The following is a 23,787-nucleotide window of genomic DNA, read 5'->3' as shown; positions in this document are numbered from 1 at the left end:
TATTTGAGTTTCTCAAGACATCAGTTGAAACGCACTGCCTGGAGAACTTTCCTGTGGGGCAGAAGGTATAAACAGATGCGTTGCCATGGAAATATACATGACCAGTTTTACGATTTGTTTCATGAAATTGTAATGCCCAAGTGGTTACACGGTATTTAGAAATGTTCGCTCAGCTCGCTCAGCAATCCTGAAACACTGAAATCATTCACTTCCTGAAATCCCTCCGCTGGCATAACCCAGGCAAACCCGTTGGACTGTGTTTGAGTTAAGTTGCCGCTTTCATTAGGAACAAATGTGTAACTCCTGAAACATTGCATAACATTTTCCTGAAATGTAATGGAAATCCGTAAACGGTAAAAACATAAACATATTTGGGTAAATCGCCAACTAGTGTTCGTTTGTGTTTCAGATATTGTATAAACGAGTTTTTACAATGAATTACCTTACATAGTCAAATGCAAAGAAATATGCGCATAGTTTGAATATTTACGGTATTTTGCTCACCTTAGGCTCCTCAATCCGGAAGTATATGGTGCACACTCGAATAGATCTTCATAGTTACCAGACGTCTTTTTATTACGGTTGACGTTTTTGTATTAAAGATCAAAACAATAGTGGTACTCGAAAGGTGTTTTTTAAAATCGGGAGCTGGCTAAAATGTCTGACTGTTCGTCATTTCGTACGCAGCTTGCTTCCATAATGGAGGTTTTAGCGAATACGGCAGTGGCAGAAATCTGCCAACTTGTGGACGATGGATATGCCGTGTTACATTTGGAAATGTCTCGAAGCTACAAAGAGAACGAAGCCCTAAAGAGGAAATTAAAGATGTTCGAGTTGAGCGCGTCTCGAATGCGTGGAAAGAGGGCAGGACCGCAGCGTAGCAGTCCTGGTATAGGTACACAGGATCCCAGAGCGCTGCGAGGAAGAATAGGTAAATACTATAGCCATACCTACATCACAAAGGCACATTGAAAGTATAATGAAGATATACCTCGCCGACGAATGTCAACTTTCATACCACCTTTCTCCCGTTGTTCTAGAGGAGGGTCGTGTCCCCGCTGTAGAGAGTGGCTTCGACGTGCAGATGAACGTTACCATGGGCAGAAAACGACAGCCCACACCTGAACGCGAGGAACGCGCTACAGTGGTCTTGAGCGACGAGGTAAGATTACGGAACATGTGCCGTAATATCAATTTCTTGTTTTTTTTGTTTTTTTTTTAAAGCATAGTAATATTCCTCCAATTTCAGAAGGAATGCGCCGACGTGTTAAATGTCAAAGAGGAGAGACTTGAAGACACGGGGACCAGCGATGCAGTTGAAGAAGTGAAGATCAGCGACGACAGTATGTTCTGATATCACTGGTGGTTCGCAGTGCTTGTGACCCAGTTGAAATACACTTTCCCCAGCCTCCAATTCTCAACTTTATATTTAGAAGCACCTTTTGTAAGTGTTAATGCAAATTAGAGTGGCAGCTGCCTTCTATATCTCTCCGTCCCTTTGTCCTGGTTGAATAGGCAGTACATTTATTGTTTTCCTTCTCCCAAAGGCACTCATTTCATCTTGTCCTGTCCAAAGCTTTTAGGTCATCCTATTCACGTGTGTGCACATTTACAAGGTTGTTGTCAATATTTCTGTACATTCTAAACCTGTCCCTGGTGTAAATGAGTTAATTTGTTGATCATTAATCACACGGATAACATTTATATTTCACTTTGTCTTCCTCCAGGAGCTGTGGAGTGGAGGGCAGGCAGCAGGGAAAAGCGTCCCGTTCAGGAAACGCAGAATAAAGCAGCGAATCACACAGAGGAGCTCACTGAGCAGCACAGGACCAGACGCGGTGTTTGGGAGGTCAGTGGACTGGAACCCGCTCTCAAAGCAGAGCCAGATTATAATGCTGTTAACAAGAAGGACCAACATTTCGGAACTGAAAATGACGCTGCAGGCCTGCACCAGCTGGACTCTGAGTATTTCATGTTTGGAAGAACCAGCCAACCAGGCGCTTTCTTAATTCCAGAGGTCGGGGAGACAGAGGCTGAAAACTCAGCCAGCTCATATGCACCAGTGACTGACTCGCAGAACCTGTCAGTTGAGTTTATTGATGTAACATCGGCTTTAAATGGATGTACCTCTTCAGATACACATTTCATCACATCGGACGGCATTGTCACTCACTGCAAAGACGTCGCAAGAAAGAAGGGGTTTGTTTGCAAATACTGCGGGAAGAACTTCTCTCGGAGAAACGTCCTGGTGAAGCACACCAGGGTTCACACGGGCGAGAAGCCGTTCAGCTGCTCGCTCTGCGGAAGGAGGTTCTCTGACTCCAGCAACCTTAAAAAACACCAGAGCGTTCACACAGGAGAGAAGCGCTTTCGCTGTGCGCAGTGTGGAAAGCAGTTTTCCGATTCCAGTAGCCGCAAAAGACACCAGACGGTCCACACGGGAAGGAAGCCGTTTGGATGCGCAGAGTGTGGGAAGCGATTCACGCGGGCATGCCACCTGAAGAGACACTGTGAGCAGTTCCACTCCTGGCAGATACCATTCAATGAACATGGTGTGTCGACGCCCCTCATTCAATGAACATGGTGTGTCGACGCCCCTCATTCAATGAACATGGTGTGTAGACGCCCTCTTTTTTATGTATAAAATTACAGCATAATTAAAAAAACAAGACTGGATTATAATAATGGACGTATGCTTAAATAATGAATGGTAATGCTGTAATTGTTCATCATTGGCAACAATGGCTTCTTGTTGTACTCATTGCTATTATATTCATATTTGAGCGATGTAACTCCTGTTGTGATGATGTACGGTGATCGAAGAACATTTCTATATCGACTCCAGTCATGGAGACGGGGCAGGTCAAAGTGATGGGAGTCGCGCGAATGGGCACAATCTTTGTTAGCCCATATCCCCCAGATTAATGATCCGAGAGTCAGTGTAATTAGTAAAAAATAAAAACAAATCGGCCTGTTGAATGCCTGTTTCCATGGCAACTTCGTTCTAACTTCTACACGCTCCCGCGCCCCTGAATTTAACTGCGTCCTGACTTCATAAAACCGCGCGCGGGAAAGGTTCATTTGAGTTGGGTTAACGATTCTGGGTTGAATTCTCAGTCGCGTTGACACGGTAACTGAGGACCCTGGTTTATATACGTACATGTTACTTCTAGGAACATAATTCATATTTTCCACTGTGTTAATGGTCAATCTATGACTCGGAATGTAATCTTCAAGGTTATTTCTGTTAATCTTTCTATTTCATACAGTAGTTGCCTCCATTGTAATTGTTTGGAGTTTTCATGTGCTGAATTGTATTGCAAAGTCTTTGTTTACTTTTTGTATGGGTGTCACTGAATGATGATCTCTAATGTGTTAAAAGAACATCCTGTAGTTATATGCAGTTCTGTACAGGAAGGTGGATTGAAATTGAGGAGAATAAACTTGAGAGAATGCACACAGTATTTGGGTATGCTGGGCGCACTATAGTATAGTAGATGGCTTTATCATATGCTGTGTATGAAACTGCCAGCCACTACAGTGGTGGAGCCAACACGAGAGGCTTCCCTGTCTTTGGTCCTGATTCTTCCGGAACCCCCTGCAGGTTTTGACGCAAGTGACTACACACCCCTCCTGTCTGCCCTGACTACATTGGGGATCAGAGGCACAGCCCATACATTGGTTAAATCCTGGGATAATGTCTTGTGTAGGCCCCATAGCTTCCCTACAGGTGTCCTCCAAGGCTCTGTACTTAGCCCCCTCCTCTATTATAATGCCATAGGATGTAACCCTATATTTCATCACTGAGATAACCATATCTAAGGAAAAGGAAAAGGCTCACATTTGGTTATATTCAATTTGGGTTCAGAGGCCAGTAAAAAAAATTTTTTTTATATTTAATTGCTTTGCCAGCTTGGGACTTGACTCTGAGGAATAAAGTTGTCATCTGAATAATTGAGTCCTACCAGAAACGGAGAGACCAAAGGCACCGGTTTTTTTATTTGCGTTGTACAATTCTGCTGCAATTACCACCAATGCAGATGTCAATAAATTAACCAAAAAGGATAATCTAAGGAATTTATGACTACTTGCTGGTGACAAAGTGGCTATGACAAATGTTGACTTGATTCAGGACTCCTATTTCCTGATGTATAATGGCCTGAATACACCTTCTCCTCATTGGCCCATTCTGTTCAAACAGGACCACATACAATTCAAGGGCCCAATGGCTGTGCGGATCTTATTGTGTCTACACCGGGATTTGAACCACCGACCTTGCAGGTCCCACTCATCTTAACCACTACGCCAACTAAGATCTCCAGGACCAGGCTTGGTTACCATTGTTGTGGGGCGGCCTGTAGTGTAGTGGTTAAGGTACATTCCCAGTGTAGCCACAATAAGATCCGCACAGGCCCCTTAACCCTGCATTGCTCCAGGGGAGGATTGTCTCCTGCTTACTCTAATAAACTGTAAGTCGCTCTGGATAAGAGCGTCTTCCGAATGCCAATAATGTAATGTAATGTAATGCTGTAAATATATCGACCGCAAATAACTCTGGAGTGGAACAGACTGTTTTTCCCCATCTGGGCGTGGCCTTAATTGATTGAGTGACGCATTATGCACTTGCCTACGTACATCATTGCACCATTGGTCAACAATCACGGAAGAATTCGCACGGAGGCGTGGTCAGTAGTCCGGATGTAAACAGACAAATAGCATAAGGTTGCGAGATAGCTTCGCTGCTGTCACCCGCCATATCCAGACTTGTTTAAGAGTGTAAACTTGTTCGTTTGATTAAAAAAATAGGTTGTATACCTAGCTAGCTAAAATGGCTAACGTTAACATAAATTTCCAGTCACAGCTTCGTTCCGTTATGGACACACTTGCAATGGCGGCTGTGAAAGAAATCTCTAGTCTTATGGATGATGGATTTGCTATCTTGCACCTGAAGATTTCACAAAGCCAGAAAGCGAATGAAGCGCTTAAGTACAAACTACAGACGATGGAGCTTCAGATCGCTAGAGGATGTGTGGAGGAGTCGGAATTGCGAGAACAGCTCTCCAAGTGTCGCTGCGGCGGTGTTGAAAACGGTGAGTTGGCGACATAACTGTTACTATATGTGCCTGTAACTTAAATGTTGTTTCCTTCCAAAATTGAACAATTGACTGCGCCTACGCTGGGTCGTTGCTGAAACGCGGCGTACACGCTCATTCATGAACTCAAGACAGGAGCCGAACTGAAGAATATGCCGAGTAAAAAGAGTCTATGCTTCCCAAATAACGTTAATTTATTCCCGGAATGAATGTATCGACCCTAATAGGTCTTCGCCAGTCTTAGGAACAAGTCAGAACCGCACCCTTAAAATATTACGCTTACTGTCAGATGATTTATCACTTTCATGTTGCACCGGTATTTCCACCCTGATGCCGAGGCTCTTTAACGTTGCAATCATGCCTCATTTCGAGTTAGGGCCGGCCACAGCTTCACTGACTGAGCCTGTGCTTATCGTGCGAACTAAACTTGATGTTTGTGGCTATGGATACTTTATGAGAATCGTACCCTGTCTGACCTACGATCACTGAGCACTTTATTAGGAACATCTACTGCACACCTACTAATTCACGCGATTCTCTAATCAGCCAATCGCGTGGCAGCAGTGCATAAAATCATGTAGATACGGAGCTTCAGTTCATCTTCACATCAAGCATGAGAATGTGGCAAAAATGTGATCTCGGTGTTTTAGACCGTGGCATGATTGCTGGTGCCAGACAGACTGGTTTGAGTATTTCTGTAACTGCTGATCTTCTGGGACTTCCATGCACAACAGTGTCTGGAGTTTAACGGTGAGAAAAAAATCCAGTGAGCGGCAGTTCTGGGGACGGAAACGCCTTGTTTATGAGAGAGGTGAGAGGAGAAGGGCCAGACTTGTCAAAGCTGACCGGAAGGTGACAGTAACGCAAATAACCATGCATTACAACAGTGGTATGCAGAAGAGCATCTCTGAACACACAACGCGTCAAACCTCTAAGTGGATAGGCTGCAGCGGCAGAAGATCAATAAGTATAAAAAATAAGCCTAATAAATGCAAAATGAATGCTCTCTGAATGTATGTTCTGGAGTTGTTCCTATAACCTTCAGTATTCACTTACCAGAACCCTGGTGTAAAATCCAGCGATGACCAGCTTGAAATAACTAGGTAGCGACCAGCTGTTTCAGAACACAGCGTGAGGTGGTCAAATCATGTTGAGTATGGAGCTGGTCTGAACTGGTCATCCAGATACCAGCTGTTTCAAAACCTTGCTTGAGCTGTTTTTTTTCCCAGCAGGTGTTGTACGCCACTTTGGATCTACCAAAGAGATGTGTTCTAACGTTATTTGGGAGCAGATACAATATCGGACAATCTTACTCTTAACCCTTGGACAGTTTATTGACCAACCTGACCTACACATAGGCCTACGTGCACGTACACTTGCGTTGCCAATGTTTTGAAAGCTGGTATGTCTTCTGACTGTTCCCCTCCCATCTCACCCCACTCAGACCTTGTGTGCTAATGCAGGTTATGGAAGTGTTGGGTATGTACCTACCTCACCCCGCAGTCCCACCGAACATTCAGCCAAACAACTTGTTATACAATATGGCTTGTGTGACCTTTTGAGAAGGACGATACGTCAACTAGTTGGAATGAGGACGAGGCATGTTTTTCTCATTAATATGGCTCACAAGCTGTGGCCTACTTATCGATGTGTTACACACTTCAAAAGCATCAGCACTGCCCTGGTGCACAAAGCACTCCAATGCACGAACACACACTTATTGTTGCCCATCAGCAGCATACTTTAGACTTCAAGGCTATTTTTTATGGTATTTATGGTTTCTTGTCTTGGTTGTTATCCTCCGTATGAATTCATAATTCGTATTTTGGGACTTACAGTTGTTATGCAGTAGCCAAGTACTTCAGCAAACTCCTAGCCACAACTCCTCTGCAGGAGTACCCCAAATCTAGTACCACTCACATGTCACTGGTATCCTAACCTTCTGGCTCTTTCTTGTTGGAATTGTGTCTCTATCTAGCACTGTCATGGTGCGGTTGTATCTGTAATCTTGGTCTTGTAATTAAAATGTAAAACGTTAAAACATCCATTGTTATCATGCCTCGCTTATAGTTTGGCATGCCATGACTGATTTAGCCTATTTTTAAATGGTAAAATGGTAAATGGTTGGCATTTATATTGCGCCTTTATCCAAAGCGCTGTACAATTGATGCTTCTCATTCACCCATTCATACACACACTCACACGCCGACGGCAATTGGCTGCCATGCAAGGCCCCGACCAGCTCGTCAGGAGCATTTGGGGGTTAGGTGTCTTGCTCAGGGACACTTCGACACAGCCCAGACTGGGATCGAACCGGCAACCCTCCGACTGCCAGACGACTGCTCTTACTGCCTGAGCCATGCCGTCCACATATTTACTGTGTGAACCAGCTGTGGGCAACTGATAATTCATGAAAATTGCTCCTCATTCCACCTCTGTTCTGTCGTTGTTCCAGTGACCTTCAGTGTGCACTTATTGTACATGGATAAAAGCGTCTGCTGAATGAATGTAATGTCAGGTGATGGTGTATCTTTCCTCACTGGTCTGGGTCTGGATCTCTTGCGCATATTACTCTGCTGAATGTGCGTAGGTGTAAGTAAGACTCTCTGAATTGAATGTAAGTATTCTTGGTTGGCCTACATTGTTTATGCCTTTATAATGGCTACATTTATTTTCTGATCCTTGCTTCAGACCACCTTCAGCCTGCAGACAGTGTCTTTGGAAACCCTTTGGACATTGCCACGGAAACGGATGATGAACCTCCCATTGGACAGGAGGCCCCTCCCACACAGCCTGCTGCATTGAAGGATGAGGTCAGTTAACACCGCGCAGGGCTGCCCCACCCAGATCTGCTGTCCTGTATGTGTTCACTCCAACCATAACCTACTAATTAGCAGCTCATTGAGATCTCTAGCTGTTTAATGGCGTGTGCTTTTTTAGGGTTTGAGTGAACACCTACAGCATGATAAATCTTCAGGAGCAGGGTTGGGCAGCCCTGCTCTAGCTGCTGAGTGAGGTGTGCTTTGTTAGGGTTGGAGTGAAAACCTACAGCATGATAAATCTTCAGGAACAGGGTTGGGCAGCCCTGCTCTAGCTGTTGAGTGAGGTGTGCTTTGTTAGGGTTGGAGTGAAAACCTACAGCATGATAAATCTTCAGGAACAGGGTTGGGCAGCCCTGCTCTAGCTGCTGAGTGAGGTGTGCTTTGTTAGGGTTGGAGTGAAAACCTACAGCATGATAAATCTTCAGGAGCAGGGTTGGGCAGCCCTGCTCTAGCTTGTTGAGTGAGGTGTGCTTTATTTGAATGGGGGTGTGAGTGACGTACAGATATGAGCAATGTACCGACTGCTGTGTGTCCTGCCATGCCAGCAGTACGAAAACCTGTATGGCTGTTGAATATGTTTACATGCAGCGATATTCGTAATTATTTTTTAGAGTTATTTTCTGTGGTATGAGTGAGTTGACCAAGCACAGACACGGCAGTGGGGCAGCACCGTTATCTGCTCATTCATCACTTGGCTTGACCTGCTGCTGCATGTGTTTGGAAGCTGTGCTGGTGTCCAGTCACATAAATTGCTCTATTCCTGTCACAGTGTGCAAACACGGAGGAGGGAAGGACTGAATGGGTTCTTATAAAGGAGGAGAGAGTGGAAGAGGACAGAGACCCACAGGGAGAGATGAACTCCAGGGAGGAGAGTAAGTAGAGAACGGGGGACACTGGGAGTTTCCAACAGTTGAATAAAAAAGCTATTACATAAGTGTCTGCATATTTGTATGTATAATTTATAGAATTGATTAATTAGTATTCATAACCTTTGAGTTAAAATGATTATATTGTATCTAATATTTCCTCCAGGAGCCGTGGAGTGGAGGGCAGGCAGCAGGGAAAAGCGTCCGGTTCAGGAAACGCAGAATAAAGCAGCGAATCACACAGAGGAGCTCACTGAGCAGCACAGGACCAGACGCGGAGTTTGGGAGGTCAGTGGACTGGAATCTGCACTTAAAACAGAACCAGAGACAGAGAGTGCCAAGACCCTTCAGCACACAGGATGTGAGCAGAGCACAGGAAGACTCCACAGTTCCTGTCCTGAGTACTTAACGTGTGAGAGAACTAGTCAACTGAGGACTTTCTGTACACAGGGGGCTGGTGAAACAGAGGCTGATGTTCCCTCCTGCTCTTATGCTACAGAAAGCAGCTCTGAGAGCCTGTCCATTCACTCAGGGCTGCAGTCACTTCCTCCCCCAGGGAAAGGTGCTGGCAGTAATCTGTCATTGGGGCCTCTGGATGTTGAACCAGAGGCTGTAATGATAGACTCATCGTCTGAAGAACAGGCCGAGATGCACTCTGCATGGAATGAAGAGACCATTTCAGAAAATATTCCAGCACAACACCGATATTACAGCGAAGAGAGACCTTTTATCTGCCCTCAGTGTGGAAAGCAGTTTGTTCAGCTTGGTCATCTTCGAGTTCACCGAAGAGTCCACACAGGAGAGAAACCGTACAGGTGCACCGAGTGCGGACAGCGGTTTTCCCACTCCAGCAGCCTGAACCGCCATTACAGAGTCCACACGGGAGAGAGGCCCTTTCGGTGCATGGATTGTGGAAGGTGTTTTTCCGAGTCGGGTAATCTCAGGAAACACCAGAAGCTTCACAGTGGAGAGAGGGCGTTCAGATGCACGTCTTGTCGGCGAATGTTTACCTCGATACAGCACCTTAAACTGCACCAGCAGAGAGACCATGAATCTGTGTTTAGCGGGCGGTGAATTTCCTCAGTTTGGGCCGATCAGCGGGGTAAATATTGATCTGCGGTATATTTGCAGTGCCCAGTGCGCACGTGTGAACCGTGGTTCCTTTCAATCAACCATCCGATTAGAATGGTTACATTATTAATATGTATAACAAAATGCTGTGGTCTTAAGCACTTACCGTTTCGTTGAGATTTTATACATTTATTTGAAATGGAAATGTGTAACCTCCACTCAAACTGGGCAAGCGTGCCGTAGGCGGGCCCTGCCCTCCCTGGCTCAGAAGCGCTCCTGTGGGGCCCCCTGGCCCCCGGCCCCCGGCCCCTGGCCCCTGGCCTTGTGTGACCCTGGTGTGCTCACTCCCACAAGCTGCGCTGGAGGCTCCTCTGCACTCTTCTTCATGCTGAAAGCCCTCTCCGGGAGGATCTGGTGATTAGCCTTTGAGGAACTTGATGACGTCATTAGCCAGGCCAGTTTGGGCAGAATTCCATATCGCCAATCGGTGGCCATGAGGACCGTGCTCGGTGTATCCCGCTTGTGGTATAACTGACCGCATGGACATCATGTGAAAGTGCGGCAGCTGCTATAAAACAACAGCGAGTGTCTTTAACCCTGCCTTCGTGCACATGAAATGTAAAGCTTCTGGTTTCAAATAAATGTCCATAACCCGCACATTAATTTTGTACATGTATTATGTAAAAACTACAGCCATCACTACTGACATCTTTTATTTTTATTTTTATTTTTTATAGTCACCAGTTTAAAAAAAAAAAAAAAAAAAAAAAGTGTCACTTTAAAATGATGCGTATGTCCCAGATTATATTGAAAGTTTTCATTAAAATGTTCCATTGAGCTAGACTCTCTGCGCTGTTTCACCTCTGTAGTTACTGTATTTATACATTTAGAGTCACTGTACTGTGGGCATGCACTCAGTGAGCACTTTATTAGGTATTTATTAGACTTACTGGACTTCTGCTGCTGTAGCCCGTGCACTTAGAGGTTTGATGCGTTGTGTGTTCAGAGATACTCTTCTGCACACCACTGCTGTAATGTGCATGTTTTTGCATTACTGTCACCTTCCTCTCAGCTTTGACCTTTCTCTACTGACCTCTCTCATTAACGACGGGCTTTCGCCTGCAGAACTGCTGTGCTCACTGGACGTTTGTCTGCAAACTCTTGAGACTGGTGTGTGTCAAAATTCCAAGGAGATCAGCAGTTCCTGAGATATTCAAACCATCCTGTCTGCCACCAACAATCATTCCACGGTCAAAGTCGCTTAGATCACCTTTCTTCCCAATTCCGATATTTGGTCTGACCAACAGTTTTGGCCACATCTGGATGCTTTCATGCATTTATTTGCTGCCACGTGATTGGCTAATATGTGCATTAATAAGCTGGTGTACAGGTCTACCAAATCCATTGCTCACGGAGTATATGTACAGTCACTGTACAGAGTAAATTCAACTCACTGCTGTTAGAGATTCACTTCTGTAGCAGCCGCTGGAGACCTCACTGTGTTACTGAATCATCTTAATGATCACTTTCCACACATGGTATGTACAGCTCTAATTAAATTTTCATTGTTTCCCCACATAATCCAGGGAGGCACCAAATATGACAAGGGTAGTCCAACATTTTTGGCTATCTTACCCATAGTTGGATGAATGATTTCATCCCTGTGCGTTGCGTCCAGGACAAAAATATTAAGACTTTATCTACAAGCTGCATATTTGGTAATTAGTGACAGAAATGCACTTTCCAGTATCTCCAAAAGCTGAATTATTTGCACTTGTTTTTAAAAACAAGCTTAAAACAGTTGTAGGCAGAATGGAATTGAATTAGGAAAAGTGCAAAGGCCTCGGGAGCACTGGACCACCCTGAATGGCCCCACAGTCTAACCCTGTCACTCAACAGCAGGCCGCCCCTCTCTGCGAACATCACGCCCCCCCCTGCCTCGCTGGCATCCCTACCTCTGCCATCAGACCACTGCTGCTCATCCAGAGCACTGCTGCTCATCCAGAGCACTGCAGCTCATCCAGAGCACTGCAGCTCATCCAGAGCACTGCTGCTCATCCAGAGCACTGCTGCTCACCCAGAGCACTGCTGCTCATCCAGAGCACTGCTGCTCATCCGATCTACAGCCTCCTCAGACTCCGCCACGACGCTCACCTTCACAAAACCCTAACCCTAACTCTGCACAAGCTGCCTATATCAGCCCACGTCAGATCAGAGCCTTGGTCCATTAGCCAGCCAAGGGGACTGCTGTGTTAGAGGCTCCAAAGGCCATCACACCTTCCACACCTTCCAGGTCCCTCTGTCCTGCTACCTCTGAGTGTTCGGCGCCTCCCCCCTCCGTGCACCTGCACGTCCAGGTCACACAGAGTTGCACTTACGTTCTGTTCTGCACATGCCTGCGGATAAGGGTGTCTGCTCGGGGTATTGCGGTGTAAAATAACGTGGTGCTGTGTTGAAAGGGCGATAGACAGGGACGCGGGTTCATCGGCTTGTTCCTCTGTTGCAGGCTGCAGACCGGGAGCGACGATCCCTTGCATCACTTCATGTAAAGGAGGAGAACGCAGAGGAAGTTCTGGGGAGCACAGAGTCTCGCAGAGAACGAGGGAACGGAGTGAAAAGCGGGAATCCGATCTGGCTGAGAGGTTTGGGAACCATTGTCCTAGAGGAATGCTTTATACTGGTGAAATTGCTCTGGAACGGCGTGTACTGTAAGAGTGACATTCTGCTCTGCATTCTTTCCAGGATTACAGGAGTCGGGCCCTGTGAAGTGTGCGAGAGTCCGATGCCCTGTTTGGCAGGTTGGCAAATCAGAAACTACCAACCAGAGGGCCCAGCGCAGATATCCAGATGAGCAGGGCTCGGAGCCCGTCACCCAGGAGAGGCCTGGTCAGCGGCGGACCCTGCTTCCACGACTGACCCCTGACCCAGAGACCGAGGACCCGTCTTGCTCTTTCTCTGCAGAAAGGGACATGGAGATCCCGCTGGTTCACGCGGAGCCGCAGTCAGGTGCCGTCACGGTGGAAGGTGCTGCTGACACGCTTTCCGCTCTGTCTTCCCTTCAGTGGGACTCTGAGCTTGTGCAGGTGGACTTTGTGCCCGTCGGAGAGCAGGCGGGACCGTTTGCAGCTTGGAATGAAGGAAGACTTCTTACCCAGCACAGACTTTACAGTGAGGTGCAGGACAAAGGTGAAGGGGAGCCAGAACGTGTCAGTAACCCTTGTCCTTCGTTTACCCAAAGGGTAGGGAGAGAGAACACGGCAGAGTCTGAATACATTGGCCCCAGCACAACCGGATGTGCGCCATTTAAACGTTTAACCGACTCCAAATCCCACAGAAGAGTAAAACAATCCTCTGATCCTTCATTCGAGGAGAGCCCTGATCATCTTAAAGACAACAAATTCCAACAGGGAGCCCTTGCTGAAGAGAGACCGTTCAGCTGCGTGCAGTGCGGAAAGAGCTTCGCTAAGTTGCATTATCTGAAGGGCCATCACAGGGTCCACACCGGAGAGAAACCCTTTGCCTGTGAGCGGTGTGAGAAGCGCTTTTCTTACCATCACCAGCTGACTATGCACCGGAGGATCCACACCGGGGAGAAGCCCTTCGTCTGTGGACAGTGTGGAAAGCGCTTCACTCAGTCCAGTCACATTAAAAGACACCAGGCGGTGCACACGGGAGAGAAGCGATTCAGCTGCACGCTGTGCGGAAAGAGGTTCTCTCAGTCATGCGGCCTCAAATCGCACCAGGCTGTGCACACAAGACAGAGGCCGTTCAGCTGTTCACAGTGTGGGAAGACTTTCTCCATTTTAGGCAATCTTTTGAGGCACAAGATGGTTCATACTGGAAAGTAAAAATTTCAGGCTTTCTTGATTCAACCTTTGAATCATGTTGGGGGGGGTGGGGGTGGGGGGGTGAACTGTTAAAATGTTTAAGACGGTGACTATAGTGGGCGTGTCTAATGTAACTGGTTTGACTGCCCTCGGTTTATGATGAGCCTTTATGTACATTGTGTACAAAGCGCTGCTGAGTTGTGATCTGTAATAGTGTGAAGGACACCATGTACATGATGGCAGCTTGATATATTACATTATTGGCATTTGGCAGACGCTCTTATCCAGAGCGACGTACAGTTGATTAGACTAAGCAGGAGACGGTCCTCCCCTGGAGCAATGCAGGGTTAAGGGCCTTGCTCAAGGGCCCAACGGCTGTGCAGATCTTATTGTGGCTGCACCGGGATTAGATATAGGATGTTAGACCCTTGATTGAACAGAATAAACAAATGAAAATGAGCGTTACGTTCATGGTATTGAGCTGATCTCGTTTTTGGATATGTGGCTTGTTCTTTTCAAGATTATCTGTAGTACGATGGACCACGTCAGCCTACTTACCCAATCAGCCATCAGCTATTGAGAAAGGAAGACAAAATGGGGGGAAATTAGACTCTGTACAATGTAGATTTAGATTTTACGATGAGCATTTATATGTTGAACTAGAGAGAAAAACCTTTGGTTTGGATCTTCAGTTGGCTACAATAGAATATAATGCCCAGGGTCAGGCAGCAGTACCTGTATGATGAACATTTGTATGATGAACTAGGATAGTTCTGCCTTTGATAGAATGATTTCTAGGCTCAATATGATTAGCAGATGCAATTAAAAAATTTAAAAATTACTTTTCATTTTTATATCTTTTTTTTTTGCGTGTAAATAAATGTAGAACTCTATGAAATGTGATTGATAGCTAGCCAGGGTAAACATCAATGAAGGTAAAAGAAGACAAAGGCCTTTAAAAAGCAACGCTGGTATAACTGCCATGCCGACATCGCTTTAACGTGAGGAATGCTAGAGGCATGTTTATGGAAACCACTGTCTTGTTCAAGTGCTCTTCTAATTAGTGTATCCACGTTTCGTAAATATAGCCCCTCTTTCAGAATGGGAAACCCCCAATTTGCTACAGGCAAAGCAAAAGCAGGCATCATGTGAGAGAATATTTTGGCCATGGCCGAGACTGGTACCAGCCTGCACCAACTCTTCTCACAGTTTGGGATGATGCACTGGGGTTGAGGGTGACTGTTTTTTAACGAGCCACCTATCCACGCTGAAAGATTTACCTGGCTAGCTAAATAAAACTAATCGTGTCAGCCTTGTATAAAATTATTTTATGCCCAACAAGCCAACTCCAGTGACTAGCAACAAATCAGCTATAGCTGGCCGGGATCTGGATAGCTAGCTGGCTAATCACTAAACCAATGGCCACCGAGTGAGCTGGTAACTTGCAAAACTGCAAACTCAACTGCGAAACTATGCAAGACTACTAATATAACTTAAAAGAACAATAGAAAAGAATGAACACAAATCAAAGGCATTAACGGTTTTAAATTGATTGCTGAGACAAGCTTGCGACAAACAGGTGTTGCAGTTAACTTAACCATGTCTGATGTGTGAAGAAGTGTCTGTGTGGCTATAATGTAAAGGAGGAGCACTGTCTAAGCACACCCACACCTTCAAAATCAAGTTTTCATTGGATGGGCAGATGATTCCTCTGGATCGGCAAGGCCTATCTCTGGGTAAGCAATGCTCAACCCAGCCCATCTGTTGACACATTAGAGCTGGCTACAAGAAGTGTTTGGAAGTTTTGGATTGATCTGGCAAAGGAGGTCTTACTGATAATGCTCAGATGGATCTTTCCAAATGCAGCTTTTTTTTTTTCGTAAAGCTCTTCGTTTCCTTGCTCTGAGCTCCACCCATCGGAAGAGGTGAGGAAAGGACGGGAGGATGAAGGAATCAAGGGAATGTTTATTCGGCAAACGGAGTGTCCTTGCTCTTTAAATTGGCTAGTGTACATTCTGATTCAATTTCACACCACTTTTACGGAGTTAGAATTCTTTGCTTTTGCAAGGAGGCAGAATTTTGCTTGATCAAGAAATTAGATTATTAAAAGACTTTAAAATGTGCTTAAACACCAAGTTATTAAATAATTGTGGCATTATATACATAAATCAAATTTCTGCATGCAATACAGCAAAACGTAGCCTATTATAACAAAGCATAAATTGGGACTTTTATTGTGAAATTCAGGTTAACCGGAAGCAGGGTAGCAAGAGTAACACTCCTAGCTTACAAGACCCAGCACACGGGCCATTTTTTGAAGGAAAGAGTAGGCTAGTACTTTTTAAAAACACGGGTGGTAAATCTACAGAGATTCGCCTTTTCCATGCTTATTTGAGTGTCTGAACTGGCTCGGTTGATAATAACTAGAGCTAAGTTACAACCTGCATACCTAGCTAGCTACAATGGCTAATGCCGTCAGGCAGAATTTCCATTCACAGCTCCGTTCTGTTGTCGATATATTGGCTGTAACGGCAGTAAAAGAAATCTCTAAACTTGTGGATGACGAATTTGCGATCTTGCACCTGGAAATTTCACGAGGCCAGAAAGAGAATGAAGCGCTTAAATACGAACTACAGACGATGGAGCTTCAGATTGGGCGAGGATGTGTGGAGGAGTCGGATTTGCGAGAGCGGCTCGCCAACTGTCACTGCCGCGGTGTTCAACCCGGTGAGTTGGTGACATATGTGCATGATATAGGTCTTTTGTGGGTCTTCATCTCTGTCGATTTGGACGGAAAGTCTGAGTCGGAAGACGTTATAGTGAGGGGAAATGGCCCCAGTCAGCCCACATAAGTATTCAAATAAACAGTTAAATGTTTTTATCAAACAATCTATAATAAATGGGAAGATTCATTACTCATTTTTAATTACAAAAGCTATGCCCCCAAATTATGTAAATTGAACAGAGATATTTAACTTTATATCTGAAAAGTGAGGCCTTTAAGCTCGCAAGTCTTCTGATTATTATTTTTTTCTTTACCAATTGGCAAATTCCAAAAACTAATATACAAATTTCAAAAACTTTCATTAAAGCAATTGTTTTGATTGACAGATGACTAACACTGTCATCTGTTTAGTTTAAGTGGGCATATCTGATCTCCACCCAAGTGCTACCTGGACTGAATGCAATTTGTGGATAAAAGACAAAAAATGAAATGAACAGGTATATTCGGTATGACTATGTTAACTTATCATAAAACATGAACATTATTTTATTCTCTACATCTGCACTAAGGGTGCTCCTGTGTCCTGCCTCCGCATCAACCTTCACTCGCTCCTCCGTTTGCTGCAAACATCATAACAACATCGCATTTCCCCGGGATTGAGTCCAACCTGTGCCAGTGTGGCTGACATCCACACATGAGCAACACAGGCTTCGCATTACTCAGGGATATGGGAGGGATACAGTCAGTAGAGATAGATGGAGATAGAGATATAGCATTGTTCATTGCTGGGACAACTCGTGCTGGTCATCTGGGTTCCCGTGGCTAGTTGTCTCTGCCTCTGCGTTTGAGCGGGTCTCCTCCCTTAAAGAGAAGCTATACATAATATCATATGAACCACTATATATTGTAATAAAATATTATTTTTTGTACAACATTGATAATGGTTTACATTATTGTTATATGCTACATTTGTTTTTTTATATTATGGAAAAGGTACATAGTCAACACTTAGTTTTCTTTTTGGGTCTAATGGGTACATCGGCTTAATGGGGGGCCTTTCTCCGATGTTTTTTCTTTTCCTTGTTTCTTTGCAGAACGTATGGACGTGCCAAAGATGGACGCAGAACACCCATCTAAGCACGAGAACACTCCCACACCATCTACTGACATGAGGACAGAGGTCAGTTCCTGTGGCCTATCCTCATCACACTCATCCAAATTTACACTTTCAGCATTTATCATTAGCCAGGGACATAACAAAGGGTTGGTTCTGTATTTTCATAGCTTGTGATTTTTTTTCCCAAACAGAAGCATATTGCACTGGATGCAGCGCTGCATTTCACTTGTGTGAGCTCATTATCACAACACTGATGGCTGCACTCCCCTGTTACAGTGTGCAGACACGGAGGAGGGAAGGACTGAATGGGTTCTTATAAAGGAGGAGAGAGTGGAAGAGGACAGAGGCCCACAGGGAGAGATGAACTCCAGGGAGGAGAGTAAGTAGAGAATGGGGGACACTGGGAGTTGTGTAATCACAGAGATCACAATCCTTTCCAACAGTTGAATAAAAAGCTGTTACATAAGTGTCTGCATATTTGTATGTATAATTTATATATGGATTCAGAAAGCAAATTGATTAATTTGTATTCATAACCTTTGAGTTAAAATATTTATATTGTATCTAATATTCCCTCCAGAATCTGTGGAGTGGAGGGCAGGCAGCAGGGAAAAGCGTCCCGTTCAAGAAACGCAGAATAAAGCAGCGAATCACACAGAGGAGCTCACTGAACAGCACAGGACCAGACGCGGTGTTTGGGAGGTCAGTGGACTGGAACCTGCACTTAAAACAGAGCCAGAGACAGAGAGTGCCAAGACCCTTCAGCACACAGGATGTGAGCAGAGCACAGGAAGACTCCACAGTTCCTGTCCTGAGTACTTAACGTGTGAGAGAACTAGTCAACTGAGGACTTTCTGTACACAGGGGGCTGGAGAAACAGAGGCTGATGTTCCCTCCTGCTCTTATGCTACAGAAAGCAGCTCTGAGAGCCTGTCCGTTCACTCAGGGCTGCAGTCACTTCCTCCCCCAGGGAAAGGTGCTGGCAGTAATCTGTCATTGGGGCCTCTGGATGTTGAACCAGAGGTTGTAATGGTAGACTCTGCACCGTCAGAAGAGGAGGCTGAGATGCTCTCTGATTGGAATGAAGAGATAAATTCAGAAAATACTCCAGCACAGCACAGATATTACAGGCAGGAGAGACCGTTTAACTGCCAACATTGTGGAAAAGACTTTGCTCATTTATCCAATTTGAAAATTCACAGGAGAGTCCACACAGGAGAGAAACCGTACACATGCACAGTGTGTCAACAGCAATTTTCACGTTCAAGTAATCTTAAAAGACATTTCAGAGTTCACACACGTGAAAAGCCATTTAGTGCTGGCAGTAGTCTGTCATTGGGGTCTCTCGATGTGGAACCAGAGACTGTAATGATAGACTCTGAACCATCTGAAGAACAGGCTGAGATGCACCCTGCATGGATTGAAGAGACCATTTCAGAAGATATTCCAGCACAGCACAGATATTACAGTCAGGAGAGACAGTTTTGCTGCCAAGAGTGTGGAAAACGCTTTCCTCATTTATCCAATTTCACAATTCACATGAGAGTCCACACAGGAGAGAAGCCGTACACATGCACAGTGTGTCAACAGCAATTTTCACGTTTAAGTAATCTTAAAAGACATTTCAGAGTTCACACACAAGAAAAGCCATTTCATTGCACTCATTGCGATAGGTGTTTTTCTTGTTCAGGTAATCTTAAAAAACATCTGAGAATTCACAGAGATTGACCATTCAGATCATCTTGTGGAAGAATGTTTGCCTCAACCTTCAACAACACAGGATCAGCAGCAACGTGTATCACTGTAACGGACTGCAAAAAGAATGTCCTTGTATATATACATTTTCTGTATGAAATAAACTTGTCGATTGGACTTTTATTTTGACATCTTCGTACGGTCGCGTGGTTTATAAGAATGTATTCTAACACAAGGGCAAGTTACCTGCGCGAATTTCAGTACCATCGGTGTTGGAAACACAAATTAAAACTAACGAGTTCTGCTTTTTCTTAGCACTTGGCTGGAAAGTGACATTTTTTTATTATCATGGAAATGTTGACTTATTTTTTAGTGTATATTTTCACCTGTGTATTTTGTGAATTGTTATGCTATACTGTTAGTCGTCTTTTTTTTCCAAGGCGAATTTCTCCTCCACCGGACCATTATCGCCACCTAATGTTAAAAATACAAATTTAAAAACCACATTCCCCGAATGATATGAAAAATCATAGGGTCCGTGTTGTCTTGTCCACGGTTGGTCGCCTTAGTATATTTCTAATGTATCGTTTTGCTATTGAACGTCATTATTTAAGATTACTTTATGTTAAGCAATTCAAAGACTGAATGTGCAGTTGTCCAGCAGTCGTGTTAAACATATGAAACTAAGCACTTGATCTTACTTTAATGTTTCTGCATATTTATGGTTTCACATTTTATGAAGTTGAACTATATTTGTGCAGGCATTGTGTTGATTGATTTGTTGAAGTAGTGCTTTAGTACTTTGTTTAAATAATGTTTTAATGTAAATGTGATTTTTAGAGGTCCAAGCAGGTGAACAAAATTGGGAGAAGCTTTTCGGCTTTGCAGTCATCAAAGTCGACGTGTTGAGGAAATAGCCCTGTCATAATCGTTCTTTTTTGGCAAGGCCAGACGTATTCCCATTGCCAATTAAAGATCGTATACGTGGTCAGCAACCAGCAACATTGGATCAAAGTAAAAAGCTAAACAAAAATAACTATCCTATTTACTGTCATCCCAGAATCCCAGTCAGATCTGAACACTGTAAAACGTTATGTTCTTGGTTATTGTCAGCTGCATCTCACATACGCTAATTCAGAAACATTTCTGTAGATTAGTGAAACATAGCCTAGCCTATATGGCGCTTCATACATGAGGTATCGTAATTATTTCGAACTGTAACAAATGTATTGGCAATAAATATGTCATTTGGAAACGGTTGATTGAATAAATTCATCCATGTATGTTTACGTACGCTACAGAAGTAACTGTAGCTGCCGTATTTATTAGGAGTCATGCTGGTTTTATGTACAAACAAATATATAAACCCGCTTCCCTGTTTTGAATGGCAGAATATGTTTGTAAGATGTGAGCTACAAAAACAAATGGACATTTTGCATTCTGTAGGGTGATATGGGTATTAATAATGACACGCAAACTTAACATTTTGCATCATTGGGGGGATTCAAGTTCCCCGCCATCTCTGCTTTGTGGAGGAGGACTGAGTCCAATTCATTTTGTTCATACACCTCAAAAATGGTAGGCGGCACGGATGGTGCAGTGGGTAGCACTGCCGCCTCACAGCAAGGAGGTCCTGGGTTCGAATCCCCGTCGGCCGGGGCCTCTCTGTGTGGAGTTTGCATGTTCTCCCCGTGTCTGCGTGGGTTTCCTCCGGGTACTCCGGTTTCCTCCCACAGTCCAAAGACATGCATGTTAGGCTGATTGGAGAGTCTAAATTGCCCATAGGTATGAGTGTGTGAGTGAATGGTGTGTGTGCCCTGCAATGGACTGGCGACCTGTCCAGGGTGTATTCCTGCCTTTCGCCCAATGTATGCTGGGATAGGCTCCAGCCCCCCTGCGACCCTGATCAGGATAAGCGGGTTCAGATAATGGATGGATGGGATGGACCTCAAAAATGGGACCGTGGAGGGAGGGAGAACGGCACGGAGTTAGGAGGGGGGTAGTGGAGTGGAGGAGGGTGGTAGCGGAGTTAGGAGGGGGGTAATGGAGTTAAGGAGTATACTCTTTCCAGATATTGGGACGCACCCTTTGCAGATACGTGACTATACTCCCTCACAAGTCAGGTTATCACAGTTACATCTGATGGCTAGATGGTTGCGCTCTAATGCGTCGATTTATGTTTTGGCCCATAAATCCTGAGCTGTGTGGTCCAGAACAAAATTCTCTTTTCATCTGGTGATTGGGTCATTCTGAACAAAATGTATAATTTTCAAATGTATATCCCAATATAAAACGTTTATGAATAGTTTTCTCACCATTTAGATTTTTATTGCAAAGCCTACTTTCGTGAACTAATCTCTCTATCTTTGGCCCATCTTCGCCAAATAGGGCTAGAAAGAATCTGTGGAGTCTGAATCTCAATCATTATATTTAAAAAATGCCGACAGGCATCAATAAATAGCTGTGGGCCAATTTTACTAAAACCGTAATAACTCAGGAATGCTTTGTATATACAGAGTTGGCGTGTCTGGGTCAATAAGTGCCGCTATAATTTAAAAACAAATGTGTAACTGCCTATATTACTTGAACCACGCGACAAATCAGGTTGTAATTTGGTATACTCCATCTGTTTGGTAGTCTCTACGAGACTGTCCAATGAAGAAAAGATATATATAAAAACATATGGCTGCCATCAGCCAATAAGAAATCAGCTGCTATTTCACAGACTTAGCAATGGCCGATCATCTTGAAACTTATATATAGTAATGGTAGCAAGTCAAGTGGTATATTGACCACTTGACTTGCCACCATTGTGCAAAATGTGGAATCAGTTGGCCATTAGGGGGTGCTATAGCAAATATGCAGGTTTTCAAAGAATGTCTCATTGGCTGTGGTTAATGGAAAATCAAATGTCACACATCATTCACCTGAACAACTTTGCCGCAAGAACCAATATCGACAACCATTTTGAATAGTTTGCAAACCTACTTTTGTGAACTTGTCTCTGGGTTTTTGGCCAATATTCACCAAATTGAACAAAAAAGAATCTGGGGAGTCTAAAGTTATACTAATTATCCCCCAAAAAATGGACTTTTCAAAACAATATGGCCACCAGGTATCCATAAATGTTTGTGGGTGTGGCCACAGGTATAACTTGTGAACGGTTTGTCCAATCCACACCAGATTTGGTGCACCAGGACAGGCCTGGTTTCTCTGCAAGTACGCAAAGTTTGCCAATATGTGGTGCTTTAACAAACAAAAATGTTTTCATGCCTATATCTCTTGAGCCATTTGACCAATCATCTTGAAATTTTGGAAAAGTGTGATATCCCCTACTCAATACTCCAATCCAGAAATGATATCTTAAAAATCCTGCCTGCCACCAGCCAATCGACCAATCAGATATCAGCTGCCATTTGACAGGCTTAGCAATGGCGATCAGCATGAAACTTGGTGGGTGTATTGACCTATGAACATGGCACTCCTGTGTCGGCCATTAGGGGGCAAATGAGCCGGTTTTTAAAGAGCCAGTGTACCACTGTCTGTGGTTAAAGGCAAATCACATAACAAACCTACAATAACCTACAAAAATCAAGAAGAATTTTTTTTTTTTTTTTACCATTCATCCCAACTTGAAAATTCATGATTGCTCAGACCCCATAAATTACTGCTTGCGGTTCTATTTATAATTGCTTTTGGTAATTGGATCGTATTGTAAGAAGCTTTTTTTTGTTGTTGTTTTCTTTAGGTCTTGCGTGTGTTTATTGAAATCTTCAATGCAATAAAAATGTAATAAAGCACCAGTTTCTTAATGTCATCCAGCCGGGTTGCTACAATAACTTGTGCTGGACGCTGTTCACCCGCCCCTACGTTGACTGTGTTTTGCCCCATTGCCTGGTATGTAGTGACTCCGGTTAGTTAGTTGTTTAACACGTGCTTCACTTTTTTGAATGGACATTGAAAAAAATTACAACAATGCTATTCAATGACTCAAGTCCCCATCTTCCATAGAACATAGATATTGGGACAAATAGCTGTCAGCTGTTTTGAATTTCACAGATTTAACATATTACTCGAATTACTCATTATTTATAATATAACCCCTTCTTTTTATGTATATGAAATTTCCCAATCAATACCAATAAGTGGATTATAGCTTACCACATCATTTTCTATCTTACAGTTCCTAGAATGAACTAAGATGTCATTGCCATGAAATTCAATCGCATTGCCAGGACATTCTCAACATCCACAACATTTTTTTAAATTTTATTTTACTATTCTTAAAGCTAAAAATGTTTTCTGAAAAATAGGCTAGTATTATTTATTTCCAGTCCACCGAAAACACAAAACACATAAATCTCCCAAAGCACTTGATATGACACATCCTTTACCTTATAAATACAGTAGCTGCCTTTTACAGACTGTCCATAGTTTAATCCAATGCAATTCTCCAAAAACTGGCGACTGGGAATTGCGTCCGTTAACTTTCCTCTGAGTATCATGACGTCACTCAAAGCTGCCATCATAGAAGTTGTCTGGAGGCGTGGCCAATGGACCGGAAGTAAACA

General features: G+C 44.0%; 2 protein-coding genes across 6 annotated transcripts; both read left to right on the top strand.

Moving 5' to 3' along the window:
* Positions 1 to 174: 174 nt before the first annotated feature.
* LOC133130275 (endothelial zinc finger protein induced by tumor necrosis factor alpha-like) lies at positions 175 to 13,727 on the top strand. Of its 4 annotated transcripts, none has more exons than XM_061244737.1 (7): positions 175 to 296; positions 688 to 931; positions 1,041 to 1,162; positions 1,250 to 1,343; positions 1,728 to 1,849; positions 12,359 to 12,494; positions 12,595 to 13,727. In XM_061244737.1, the coding sequence occupies exons 2-7, from the start codon at positions 700 to 702 to the stop codon at positions 13,698 to 13,700; spliced, it is 1,812 nt and encodes a 603-aa protein (XP_061100721.1). In that variant the 5' UTR covers positions 175 to 296; positions 688 to 699; the 3' UTR covers positions 13,701 to 13,727. The 4 variants fall into 4 exon arrangements, with proteins under 4 accessions (XP_061100721.1, XP_061100722.1, XP_061100719.1 ...); XM_061244738.1 differs by having other exon boundaries at positions 228 to 264; XM_061244735.1 differs by lacking the exon at positions 175 to 296 and having other exon boundaries at positions 518 to 931.
* A 2,212-nt stretch (positions 13,728 to 15,939) lies between these two features.
* LOC133130278 (zinc finger protein 271-like) lies at positions 15,940 to 19,405 on the top strand. Of its 2 annotated transcripts, XM_061244743.1 has the most exons (4): positions 15,940 to 16,406; positions 17,499 to 17,584; positions 17,798 to 17,900; positions 18,102 to 19,405. In XM_061244743.1, exons 1-4 carry the CDS (start codon positions 16,142 to 16,144, stop codon positions 19,247 to 19,249), a joined length of 1,602 nt encoding a protein of 533 aa, XP_061100727.1. In that variant the 5' UTR covers positions 15,940 to 16,141; the 3' UTR covers positions 19,250 to 19,405. The 2 variants fall into 2 exon arrangements, with proteins under 2 accessions (XP_061100727.1, XP_061100728.1); XM_061244744.1 differs by lacking the exon at positions 18,102 to 19,405 and having other exon boundaries at positions 17,713 to 17,845.
* Positions 19,406 to 23,787: the final 4,382 nt, after the last annotated feature.

Source organism: Conger conger, chromosome 6 (assembly GCF_963514075.1).
Source record: "Conger conger chromosome 6, fConCon1.1, whole genome shotgun sequence".
In the NCBI taxonomy this organism is placed as follows: Eukaryota; Metazoa; Chordata; class Actinopteri; order Anguilliformes; family Congridae; genus Conger; species Conger conger.
Note: the sequence above shows the minus strand (reverse complement) of the source record. Positions and strands in the feature narration are given on the sequence as shown.